At 36.6% G+C, this 13,367-nt stretch overlaps 1 protein-coding gene across 1 annotated transcript; it reads left to right on the plus strand.

The window, feature by feature from the left end:
- The first annotated feature begins 820 nt into the window (after nucleotides 1-820).
- On the plus strand, nucleotides 821-4,786 carry LOC126811853 (histone H2A.V). Its single transcript, XM_050537798.2, has 5 exons — nucleotides 821-977; nucleotides 1,146-1,223; nucleotides 1,317-1,430; nucleotides 4,031-4,160; nucleotides 4,535-4,786. Exons 1-5 carry the CDS (start codon nucleotides 975-977, stop codon nucleotides 4,594-4,596), a joined length of 387 nt encoding a protein of 128 aa, XP_050393755.1. The 5' UTR covers nucleotides 821-974; the 3' UTR covers nucleotides 4,597-4,786.
- The last annotated feature ends 8,581 nt before the right edge of the window (nucleotides 4,787-13,367 follow it).

Here is a 13,367-nt window from a genome sequence, read left to right on the forward strand (position 1 = left end):
ACATTTAATTTCTTTATGAAATCACTTAAAGGGCCTACTATTAAATTAGGCGTCTAAATAATGATTGCTACACGGTGTTACTTAAAATTATTACATAGTTAACAAATGGTGAATGCAAAAATTATAAACGCGACGCATAAGTATATTCTCAAAAACTATATTTTTTTATATGAATATTAAATGATTAAAATTATGTGCAAATCTCTCCCTCTCAGATCGATCCTTTAAAAATAACACGAGCTCCCCATTTTATTTTTAATAATTAGGTTTTGTATTTTGCGTTCAGAGAACTCAAACTAGGCTTAAAAATTGACCTATACTAGAGATATTTTGGACCTTGTATTAAAGACAAAGGCCTATAAAAGTGCCGCCAGTTTTATTGGTTTTCAATTATTACAATTGTGGCTATCTTTTCTGCATCTTCATTTGTGTTCGTAAATTACACAGAGTTTATTTAATGATGTCTACAAAAGACCACTAAATTAATATGAGGCATAATGATATTAAATATTACAGAGAAATGCAAGATAATATTATGCAATACAATTTTATGGTGGTTTTTACCATAGACATACTATTACTAATATTAGTATGTCTATGGTTTTTACGCCGAGTTGCGTCAGACAATAGAGTTATTTCCCTTCCATCCCTATCCAGATTCACAAAGAAGTAGGGCAAGTCAACACTCTAAGAATTGCCTTTTCTTCGCATTTTCACCTCCAGATTAGTAAATATATAGAAATATATATAGACAATGTATGGCTGCGATGTATTGTGTGGAATAAATGAACATAAGAGATCTTCTAGATCTACATTTAGAGTTTCTCTAAACAAAGGGCAGCGGCTAGTATCCATTCAATCAGCAAAATTTCATGTTTATGATTGGTGCATTTGATCACGTGAGCTACTATAACTGACGCTGTGTTTTGGCGGAATAGGTCATTGAGCAGTATAGTATTTGGAAGGATAGCAAGATGGTAAGAATCGTATTTATTTTGCAAATTTGATGAACCATCGACGATTAATTTTGGTAAACAATAATCAGTGCACTTTGGACGGATTTAATAATGTGCATATTTTTAATGCAGGTCATCATGATATAGTTTAAAGTGACATTGTTTGTAAACATTCATTCGTTTTGACAGGCAGGAGGTAAAGCCGGTAAAGATTCTGGAAAAGCGAAGGCAAAAGCAGTTTCCCGTTCCGCACGAGCAGGATTACAGGTAATTAATGTTTTTATAATACCAATTTTAATTATTCTTTTGCAGGGGTTAATGATTTTTGTGATTTTTATAAATTTTAATTAAACTTTTCAGTTTCCAGTCGGTCGTATTCACCGTCACTTGAAAAACAGAACTACCAGTCATGGAAGAGTTGGAGCTACGGCAGCTGTTTATAGTGCCGCTATATTGGAATATCTTACAGCTGAAGTAAGTTTATTAATCGGGCAACATAATCTATTGTTCTCCACTCCATAGTATGTTTAGAATTGCGAAGTAACTTGGTTAGATTTCATAAATATTGACATTTTGTGAAGGAAATAACTCAGCTGATAGTCTTGACTTTGGCTTCAATTTAAACAAATTTCCGATCGAGTTGAGAGAAAATAAGGCGATTTTTGGGGTACCCACATCATTCCCGAATAAATCTCTACAGTTTTTGTTAAAATATCTCTAAAACTAAAAAAGTTATGCGGCTTCAAATTACAGCATGTCATAATTCGCGGGTATCAAAATGGCGCGAGCTGCCATACTTCATTGACCCGATACCGGAAGTAAATAGTTCATCTGTCACGCTTGCTTGCATTTCTATGCCACTTTTAAAACTCTGTTTCGGATATTAAGTACGCATGATGTAACAAAGGCATATAAAAGGACGATTTTAGATGATTATCTAGGCTATGTGTAATTAAATTTAATAGCATACAGACTGTTACACGGTGAGTAAGTCTAGTTAAGTCGTTCACAAACATCAAAATACATCAATTATCAATTGGTTGACTCGTCCACACGCCATTATTGGTTATGTTATCGATATGGATAGTATTCATAGTGATTATAAGTGTACTGAGGGAAGTTTCATCACGTGCTATCCACATGGTTTTCATAGTGTTTGATATATGGTATGATGGGTATAACATTTTTTCAATATTTCACAAAATAAATCTGAAAGAAAATGTTGAAACTGGGGGGCAAACTTTCTTGAACCCCTGGTGTCTAATTGAATGTCTTTTGTCATCCTCATGCATATATTCCACTTTCTCGTGTGAAAAGCTAATCGTCTGCGTTTCACTATGATTCTTTTTTCTTTTTATTTTGAGGTTAAAAAACTATCACTAATTCGAAATAATCACTGTTTTAATGTTAATGTTATTCATAATCAAGAGGAAATTTTACAAACCGGACTGAGGATTGCTACCTGTGTCCAACAGCTATATTATTATCATAGGTTAGAATCCTCTTATTAGCTGACAGTGAACAGCATGCATGCACGAAGGCAAACCATCTTATTTGCGTATTGCAAACTTAATAGTATTATTGGCTGGATTTATTTTTAGATTGAAAACTTCAACGACAAACGTACAATATTTTGTGTAAAGTAGAGGTGCACACAGTGCTATAGCAAGCGATATATCAACTTTGCACAAAAGATATATTGTAAGCTTATCGAGTTAATGTGTTGAAACATTCTTTTAAGAACAACAGAATATCAAAAAACACTTTATTATAACATTGATGAACTAATCTCAGCCGTTATCGTTCAATCAAGCCCATGTAATTAATAAAACAAAAGCAACTGATGTGTAAAACAGATTTATTCCATATAATTAACATACTAGTCAACTATTAGTTTGGACGACATAACCAAATCTATGTGGACGAGTCAATCAGTGGTGTTGGACGACTTGACTGTGGACGAGTCAACCAGTTTCCCACCATTGTATTGTCATAGTACACATAATATTAATACTGAAAACTAGTTGCAAGTGTGCTTATGTCAATAAAATCAACTGAATTATGTGGACTCGGAACTGTTAGCGATTACACTTAACATAAGACTCAATTTATTTATCACATGATCAGCAAAATGGCAAACACCCTAGAAGAAGCACACCAAAGGCATTGTCAGCCTTGATGCCATATATTACATTATTGTTAACATCATCAATTGAAAAATGGATGCCTTCGTTTGCTTTGATTTTGCTTATTTATAAAGTCACATGAATCATGTGATTTTATTTCCATGGAAACTAGTTGACGTCAGCTGTAAGAGCGATCGGGTCGATGAAAGTAGTTCCCTCTAGTTAAAGCGAGTTGCAGAAAGTTAACCACTGCAACGGACTAGAACTGGTTGCTTTTGTAAGAGAGACACTGGTCGACCCTTTTCAGATGCAGGAATGGCAGTTGCTCTCTATTGTAAGGTCGACATAAGCCCTGCATTAAGTTTATTTTACTTCAATCAAGAGCTTGTTTCACAATGTACTAACAGTAACAGGATGTTTTGTTTTGTTGTCTCTACTATCCCGTCTTCATTAGCCCAGTTCGGAGCAAAACAGTAGGACGTTGAACCCCATTTCATTTCATGTCTCTACTGTTTAGAATCTACTGTAAGATTTATCTGTATATGGAGTTAAATATAAATGAGTAAAAGCTTTCTTGGCCTTCCCAACCGGCTGTTGGCATTATCTGGATCTGCTGGATAATTTTAACTTATTGGAGTTGTGACAAAACATAAACATTTGCTTTAACTTCTGTACGGGAGTACTTTTAACATTACGAGAGAATTGGCCTCGTACTTAAACAATGGTGCTTTTAGCCTTGATCATTAAGTGATACGGTACTGACGGTAGTCATGGTCCGACAACTACAAAGTACTGTACCAGGCTTGTGTATCTGAGCAATCAAATATAACTAGTTTGGAAATTTCTCCTGAATATTTGCTAAACATATTGATAGTCGAAATGAGGATAATTTATGTGAGTAATGGCTACAATATTCGTATATTTGTATTTTATGGTTGTTTATTTTAGGTATTGGAGTTGGCAGGTAATGCTAGTAAAGATTTAAAAGTAAAACGTATCACGCCCAGACATTTACAGTTAGCTATTAGAGGAGATGAGGAATTAGATTCCCTCATTAAAGCTACCATTGCTGGTGGTGGTAAGTATGCTTCTATTATTTTAGTTTGTTTTATAAGCATAATTGGTTGAGGTCTATTTTCACCTGATACTAGATATCAGAGGTCATCCATGAAAGTTCTGGATCACACTTATAAGGTTACACGGCAAATGTACATGGTGTGAATATAGTGCTATGGTGTGTTCTGCCTAACGAATAGTCCCCTCATATTGCAAGATCGGTCACTTATATGTGGTATGATTAAATATTTTCTTTTTGAAAGTCAGAAAAGCATACATGATCAGTGGAACAAAATATTTAATCAGCAATATGGATTCATTATATCCAAACAATCCTGAATCAATACAGTTCCTCAAATTACAAGTTACTAAAACTATTTATCTTTTGTTTTTCAGGTGTCATACCTCATATCCACAAGTCTTTGATTGGAAAGAAGGGTTCACAGAAGGCAGCATAATACAATGCACCATCACGTTGGATTTTAGACTAGCTGACTGTCCAAATCATCATCATTCATCATCTCATCATTATAGTCTCATTTATTGTCTTCATCCTCATCATTTTCATTGTAGACAATTTTTATTATTTACGTTTTAAAATTTGGTATTCATATTGTGTCAATAATCAACATAAACACTAACTTCTTATCTTTGTTTTTTTTGGTTATTTCCAACAAGTTGTTTAAGCTATAAGTGGATCAGTGTTAAATGAAATAAGTTATCTGTCTATATGATACAATAAGACAACGGCCAAATAGTAAAGTTATAAATAGCTTAAATTGATTAGAGGTCATGGCTCTCGAAGCTGTGTACAGTGAAAATTTCTTATAAAATAGACGGCTAAGAAAGAATTACATATGTGTGGATCTTCAAAATGTTTGCATTTAAATTTGCTTGCCAACATATACTATTCAAAAAAAGTAGGGGATATTTGATTTTTAAGTGTTATTAAAGTCACCTAATGAAACTGACGAAGAAACAAATGACAAAATGAAATGAAGTTCACATTCATCGATTTATTCCAAATGATCGTTAGACTAAGTAAGGCACAGACTGACCATTATAAGGGTAAAATGATACCGGGGGTCAAACAGCAAAGTTACCACAGCATCACAACCAAGTCAGTAACGGGTAAATCCTCCTCTGTTTGCCAAACAAGCATTGATCCGACGTGACATACTCCTAATGAGACGTCTAAGGTCATTTTGGTCCAGATTGTCCCATTCCTGTTGCAACACAGCAGCAAGTTCTTGGACATTGGCAGGATGTTGTTGACGTTGACGTAACCTCTGTCCAAGCATGTCCCAGGCATGCTCGATGGGGGAGAGGTCGGGACTCAGTGCTGGCCAAGGTAATGTGGTGATGTTCTGTTGTTGGAGGTAACCAGTAACGATCCTGGCCCTGTGACATCTTGCGTTGTCATCCTGGAAGATGAAACGGCGGCCATGACGTCGTGCGAACGGCACAACATGGACTGCCAAGATGTTGTCCCGGTAGTACTGACCTGTAACACGCCCTGCACAAACATGTAAAGCCGTTCTTCCAGCTACAGTGATGCCTCCCCACACCATAACAGAACCACCCCCAAATCGATCATGTCTGATGACGTTAACGTCTTGGAAGAGCTCGTTTCGACGACGCCACACCCTCCTACGTCTGTCCAAAAAATCAACAGTGAACCTTGACTCATCTGAAAACATCACATTGCTCCAGCGTCGATTATCCCAGTGTTGACGATCCCTACACCAACGACGTCTTGCCTGAATGTGATGATCTCTCAAACAAGGGATCACGCAAGGACGTCGGGCGCGAAGGTGACCCCTATGCAGTCGATTCCGAATCGTCTGGCCACTCACTCTCACACCAGTGTCTGTTTGAAGACGAACGCTGATCTGATTTGCTGTGATGACACGATTTCTCAAGGCCAAGGTACGGATAAATCGATCCCGGGCTTGAGTTGTCGCCCTTGGTCGACCTGAGCGTGGTCTGTCCTGTACAGATTGTGTATCACGGTATCTGGACCATAGCCTGCTTATGACAGACTGAGAAACATTCATCGTCCGCGCCACAACCGCCTGTGTTGTGCCGATCTGTAGCATGCCAAGGGCACGTAACCTCTCATTTTGGGTAAGCCGACGCATATCAAAATTTGTTTTCTGGTCACTAAAACAATTAAACTGATGTTTCCACCCTGGAATTCAATGCCACAATGACTGTAACATTCAAAGTCAGAGTCGTGCAAATCTTGGGTTGGACCCCCATGATGATCCCAAGCATCACCTGCATTCCATGCGGTAGCTATTGGTGCGTTTGGGCGTCACATGTAACTGGAAATGTTTCTTCTGTTAGGTTCTATAGTGACTTTTTTCGTAGTCATTTGCATATTTTAGTATTATGCCCCCAAAATCAAATATCCCCTACTTTTTTTGAATAGTATATTACAGTATTAACTTCAATCTGTTCCCCTTTACTGGCTATATTCACCTGGCCCTATAGCTGGCTAGTAGTATGGAGACCATTTTGGAATATAGAACCCTTTTATGTTGACCAGTGGACAAATATAGTCGGCTTTAAAGTAGCTAAGTCAATATCATCCAAAGTCTTACACGTTGAAAATACGAATTATTTGTCAATTCAAATCAACATTGATGTTGTGATCTTACCAGGAAAAGGCAGGCTTCTGATATCCAATATTTAAGACAAAATAAACATTTTACCATTGGTACACGAATCGTGTACCATAGTGCGTTTTAGCGTCATTTGCAACAAGTGACCAGAAAGAACGAGGCTATACATATAGACTGGAATAACCAGACGCTAAAAATTGCTATATGGTTGAGACACATGCTGTTTTTCGCTGGACATAACTGATTTGAAATTAAGAGTCGAAAAGGAAACAATTGAATGTAAATCAGTTTATATACAATCAGATTAGATTATTATATGAGTTTCGACCCATTTGGGTCAATTTCTAGGTCCCGAATATTAGCGATTTAAAGGAGCTAAATTGCTAATATTTGGTACCTAGAAATTGACACAAATGGCCAGTAGCAATGCAGGTAATTAGTTAATATGAATGTATATCAACTGATATATGCCAGAAGTCGCAATCGAATGGCAATCTCTAGCGTCTGGTTATCCCAGTGTATACTGATAGTATGCTCTCCAGATAATGACATCACCGTTTAACATAACTTGTGGAATATGTCTAGCCTCGTTCTTCGAGTCCCTTGTACAAATGGCGCTGAAACACATGTCGTAAATATTGGATGTCAGAGGCCCATTTTTTCCCGGTAAAATGACGCCAGTGTTGATTCAAATTGACAAATAATTCATGTTTTCAATGTGGAAGACTTTGGATGATATTGAGTTAGAGACTTCACTGCTTTAAACCATGATCTCAAATGTAGTTGCCTCCCTTTGGCTTAATAAGCCTATTATTCAGGTGTCGATTTCCTGTGATAGAAAAGAACTGGGAACAGGCTCTGAATTGATGACAATCCACATCTATTATCTGCATAAATCTCGACAAATCGGGTACTTAATCCAGCGAAGATCATTCTCTTCTAAAATAATTTACAGCCTGACTATTCAATGAAAATCCTCAAACGAATTCCAGTTGGAATTTATTGTCAGTCTTTCGACAAACATTGTTATTGGCCAACCAAGTTGACCAGCAGACCGATAGCCCCTTTATCCATATGCCTTTAGCCTGTGATTTGATATCATTGGACTGAAAAAAACATTCAAACCAACTATCAAAAGTTTTCTTCGACCCCCTCGCAAGAAAACTACACCATTTTCTGGGAAGGGTGCATTCTTTAAGAGAATGCATTATGGTTTTGCATAATTTTTTATATTATTTTATGTTTGACCAAAGCTGTAAAACATTCTCAGTAAAGGGTGTGTTTTACCCACAGTTTCACCAAAAAATCAAATTGGTGGCTTCCGAAGTCTTGTTTGTGTCTCAATTCCATAAAGATTTAAAACAGTTAAAGAAAAGAGCATCAGGTTCATAGATATTATCCTTAATCCGTCTTACCCTGGCTTTGAAAATGGACCAACCATAGCACAGATCTTTACTTTACCGTGAGATGAAGAAGCCTATTTAATTTCAATAACTTCCGTTAATTGGAAAATTTTACGATCGCAAACACGTTTTCCTACACCCCAGCCCGTGAATACAGCAACTTCAAATTGGTCGAATTACAATCAACCAATCAATCATTTACAGTTCTTGGAGGCGGGGGACCGTTGTGAGAAAATTTAACTGCCGCAGCCCTTGAAAACAGCAACTTCAATGTGGTCCAATATAGCCTACCTGAGGTGGCTGGCCAGAATCACAAACAACCAATCGTCACAGGGTAAGGGTGCCTCGCCCTCCTTGAGAAAATTTTGAAAACGTAGCCGTCGCAATTACTATTCTAGCCCGTGGGTTAAGCAACTTCAAAGTAGTCCAATGGTTTTGTAACCGAAATTCCAACCATCCAATCAGATTGTTGCAGCTGCATTAACAAATAATAATTGATGCCCGAAAATGTCGCACAAAGTAGAGTGACTCCAGACAAAATGTTTTAATCCATAGTCAATTCAGTACAAATTCGTGGTGTTCAATTTAAAGAAAATTAAAATTGGTGTTTTATTAGATTTCGGGCACTTTATTTTGCCAACTAGATGAAATAATAATTTTGGTTTTCCTTTTACCCGTCTGCAGGAAAAATCAGATTGCCCCCCCCCCCCACCCTCGGCTCGTAAACCTATGCGCCGTTACACCTACAGACAAAACGATAAAAGTTGGGGACTGCTACTATCTCTCTATTGATACTCTGATCTATGGTACAGTAGTCGAGTCTTAAATTTCGATTTGCTTTCCTGTTTCCATATAGTGTGAAATTTCCGCGTCATTGCGACCACCTGGTTAGGGTCCGCCATTTATTTTTCAATCTTGAAAATGACCCTTCATGTCTTTATACGAGCCATGCAAATACTCATTAAACTGACAGCGTTTACAGAAAGCTTATATCGATATGTAAAGGTTATATTTACACCACCATACACACAATTATGCCGTATTCCGTTTAGCAATAAAACACTTCACCGTTTTATAAACGTAAACATTGTGAACGATTTCTACCTTCACGTCTGAAAGTCTTACGTCCTTGACCTTCTGCTAATATCAATGATCAAATTGTTAATTTTAATTACAAATTTTTCTATTTTGAATTTAAACAACTGCGGAGTAAGACTTATTCATATCTGAATACAAATGAGGTGTCATTTACGTGATTTGATAATATTAAAAAATAAATTATTCACGAACTTATTGTCGTAATCAGCACTTCCGTTAAGCGGCAATTCGACACAGAAAGGTAAATGAAGATGCAGTAAATACTTTTTGACTTATACTATCACAATTATTGATAAATCAGGTGTTAAATAATAGTATAGAATATTGACCATCATTTGCAAGAACAGTCACATCATTTAATATCAACATTATTCATATGGAGCGTTCTATAAATTGATGAAAACAGATCTGTCAAAATCTAAGCTGTCATGACTGCCGTTGTCAAGTGTTGCTAAATGTTAACAAAAAGTTTTGTTTTTACATTTTGGATAGATTATTATTCATTTATGTTAGAATAATCAGTATTTTGAGGGTTTGGTATAGAATTTGTTACCTAAATATAATTTTTGTATGGCAAATCTTCTATGGAGTACCATTTGCAACACATCATATGTTCAAATCAAACATTCAGCTGGATATTTCCACATTCAGTTTATGGACTATTAGTGTACAATTTAACAAAGATTAAACACCGTGATGAGTGTGAATAAATATTGAATAAAATGTATTACAAAATAATTTAATGCAAAACTTAGTAAATACGTATGTTCAATGTTTAATTGTCAGTGTATCTTTATGTTTCCAGGCAAAAAGTTTAAGAAGTCATAAAAATGTTAGGAATATGTATTCATTAGGTCTATAAAAAGGAAATTTTGATGCAGTATTTACTATTTGCCATACAGACCCGCAATATTTCATCCAGATGATGCTTATGATGGTACTCCATACAAAAAGTCTGAAAGTAGTCCCTTGAAAAAAATGGAGGATATTTGAAAAAAAGTTTGATTATATGGCCTTGTTGTGCTAAAACAAAGATAGTTTTCAAAATTTGAAATCTTGATGGCTGTAGTGTATATATTTAGGTATCTGTGCGAGACTTTGTGATTTCCGATCTTGTGTTGTTTACCCATTTGCTGCGCAGTGCTGAACGGTATATTTACTTCATATTTTCCAAAGTTATAAATGCCAAATTCATTATTTTTGATTTTCATACATTTTATTTGTTCAGTATCATCCCAAGCAGACTTAGATACTAAAATACAGGCACTAAGTCTGTTGTGAATGATTCTTTTACCCCCCCCCCCCCATTTCAGGTGTTGTGACAATTTTTGTCACCTTACCTTGCCCTTAAATGGTTACAGTGTTCTAATCTACTTGAAATCGGAGTCATCCGATAATCCGGAGAGTTGATCATGGGCTTCTCATGTTAATACAATGTTTAAATAGTAGTTGATATATAACATTTGAACCTAAAATAAAGACTCGCGGCGAGTATAGGCAGATTTTTAGCTCTTATATAGTGCATCTTTAAATAAACGTGCAATAATGATCCTGTTTTTGTAATTTTGTGTACTAAGATTACACGATATCTCAAACTGTGCAGTGATTAACCCGGAATGTGCAGGGACCATCCTCATTTTGTGCACTGAAATGACACATATCTAAAACCATGTTGAAGGGTATACCCTGAAATATTTATCCTTTTTAATATGTAATCGGGCGTAATCCCCTTTCCTTATTTTATACCCTGGAATTCAGTCAATGTAAATACGGGGACTTATTGTCTGTCGTATGCACATGAAAAAGGTGTATCCTTAATCCCCTATTTATTAGACCCATATCGTGTCCATACACATCTCAGGTAGACCAGTATAATTATTATCAACCCAAGGGGAAGAATACCAAATATTCCCAACCACACAACAATGGCAGGGTCACACTTGTGCTGAAAACGCACCTCTCCACCTAGTCGCTCGTTCTCTTCAAAATGGATCAAAATTTGTTCTGGATAATCATGGCTCAATTTCAATGCACATGTCTCCCTGGTATGGTTGCACATTGAAATATGACTAGAAATATCATATGAAGTTCTGTTCAAAATGATATTATAGGATAAATAGACGGCCTTTTCCAGATCTGATTCATACTTTCTGCTTATGACAACGTGATAAAATTCTTCATTGGTCACAGTGTAATTCAATATATCAACTTTTCCACCGATAGCACATACCGCACTAAATGGAATATCTTCAGTCACAATAGCACAATCTGAGCACGTGTATTGATTGGATGACCATCTGTCCCAGGCTGACCTCCCTTTAACAATCATCACTTCCGTCAATACGGTCGTATTAACCTCCCTGCACGCTTTAAAGGATATTTGCGAACCTTTCAAGAGATAAGCACCTCGTTCATCGTAACTGTTCATAGCCGCCATGCTTTGAAGTATTTCTATCGTTGTTGTTCGACGCTCAGAACTAATTTCTGGCATCTTTGGAAGTAGATAAACATCGGCGTAATCCCAAGGGTTAACGTTGTACGCACTGCACCAAAACGTAGAAAAATCGAATCCAGGAAACTGGCTTATTATGAGTTGATCACCCCTGAAAGCGTCCTGTAACGTATTTGCATCTGAAAAGTATCTGTTTTGTCCAAGAACTACGACCGCAATAGTAACTGCCAATATAATGACACCCAGTAGAATTATTGGTGGTAGGCGAGCTTTTAAAAACGACGACATTCTACAAAAATAGAGAAATCTATTCGTATAATCAACATTTTGGTTTGTTTGATAAATATATGACATTTGATTAGAATATTATTTATACAAATAGGTTAACTTTTACCACATCGGAACCCAGGTCATTGGGATTGGTGTGGTTTTATGAAAACCGTAATTATACAGATCGACTTCTATCTGAGGAAATTTGCCTATGGTAATTTTGTAAATGTTTATACTATACCCAACACCCTATCCATCTATTCAACTTACCTTTATATACGTTTAAACCCACTTCTGAATATACAATACATTTATCGTTATCCACTTGAGTCATATGATCATGATCAGCTCACGTGGGTCATTGTCAGTATCCCCGGATGAAATTTCATTGAAATTAATTTGACATGGTATAGGCCTATGGAATTATTTGACTAACCAATAACAGTTGGTTAAAATGGGCCATATAGTGTGTTGATGCCGGTTTTGATCTTATATGAATATATTGTTGTAAAGAAGGGGGGGGGGCAGGTACATGATCTACCGAGAAAAGATTTAAGGAACAACAACATGAATAATGGAAAAAAATGGGCATGCCAAGAATGACATATTGAAGTACTGTTTGGTAGGAAGTGCGTTCTCAAGTTTATAGTTGGGATCGGATGGCTTGTCCCGCAAGAGGTTTTTAGTTTTTTTTTATATTTAATTGGTCCGAAGGGCGAACCCTTTTTTGGCCTAGACGGATGGTGGGAAGTGGCTGAGGTGCATCACACTTACGCTTCTGACCTCTGATAATCTCCCTTTACTTATCCTTTATCTCTGGCCAGGATTAATTCTTTGCCTTTATATCAGCCCACACCGACAAGCATTTGTCGGCGGCAATTTCTGAAACTACTGGAGGACAATCTATTACCTTCGAGCTTGGCAAATCTATATTATAAAGGCGATTTAAGCCTTTGGTGGAGATTACTATGTTAAGTTTTGCTTTGTGGGGGTCCTCACCTTGGGGATTCTCTCAACCCCGGCGGGTGAAAATAGTTGAAAACTTGACTGTAAATGGTGCTTTTTATAGAGTATAGTATGTATATCCTAAGTACAAACGCTCCAGAGACTGCATTTGTGCTTTGCTTATCAATCAATCAAAAACTACGTAAAGCCCCCCCCCCCCCCCCCGAGCAACCATACTCACAGACTCCTTCTCAATTCACCCCTGGCGACACACAACCCTTTGCGTGTCTGGAGGTCTTGACAAGATAATAATGTGCAAAATTTAAAACAAAATATATCAATTGTGAAGATGGCAATATAATTTTATTTCAAGAACAATGGACAAATCATGCTTCTTAGCTATTAACGAACAACGCACTTGATAAACATATAAC

This window comes from Patella vulgata, chromosome 2 (genome assembly GCF_932274485.2).
Source record: "Patella vulgata chromosome 2, xgPatVulg1.2, whole genome shotgun sequence".
Lineage (NCBI taxonomy): Eukaryota > Metazoa > Mollusca > Gastropoda > Patellidae > Patella > Patella vulgata.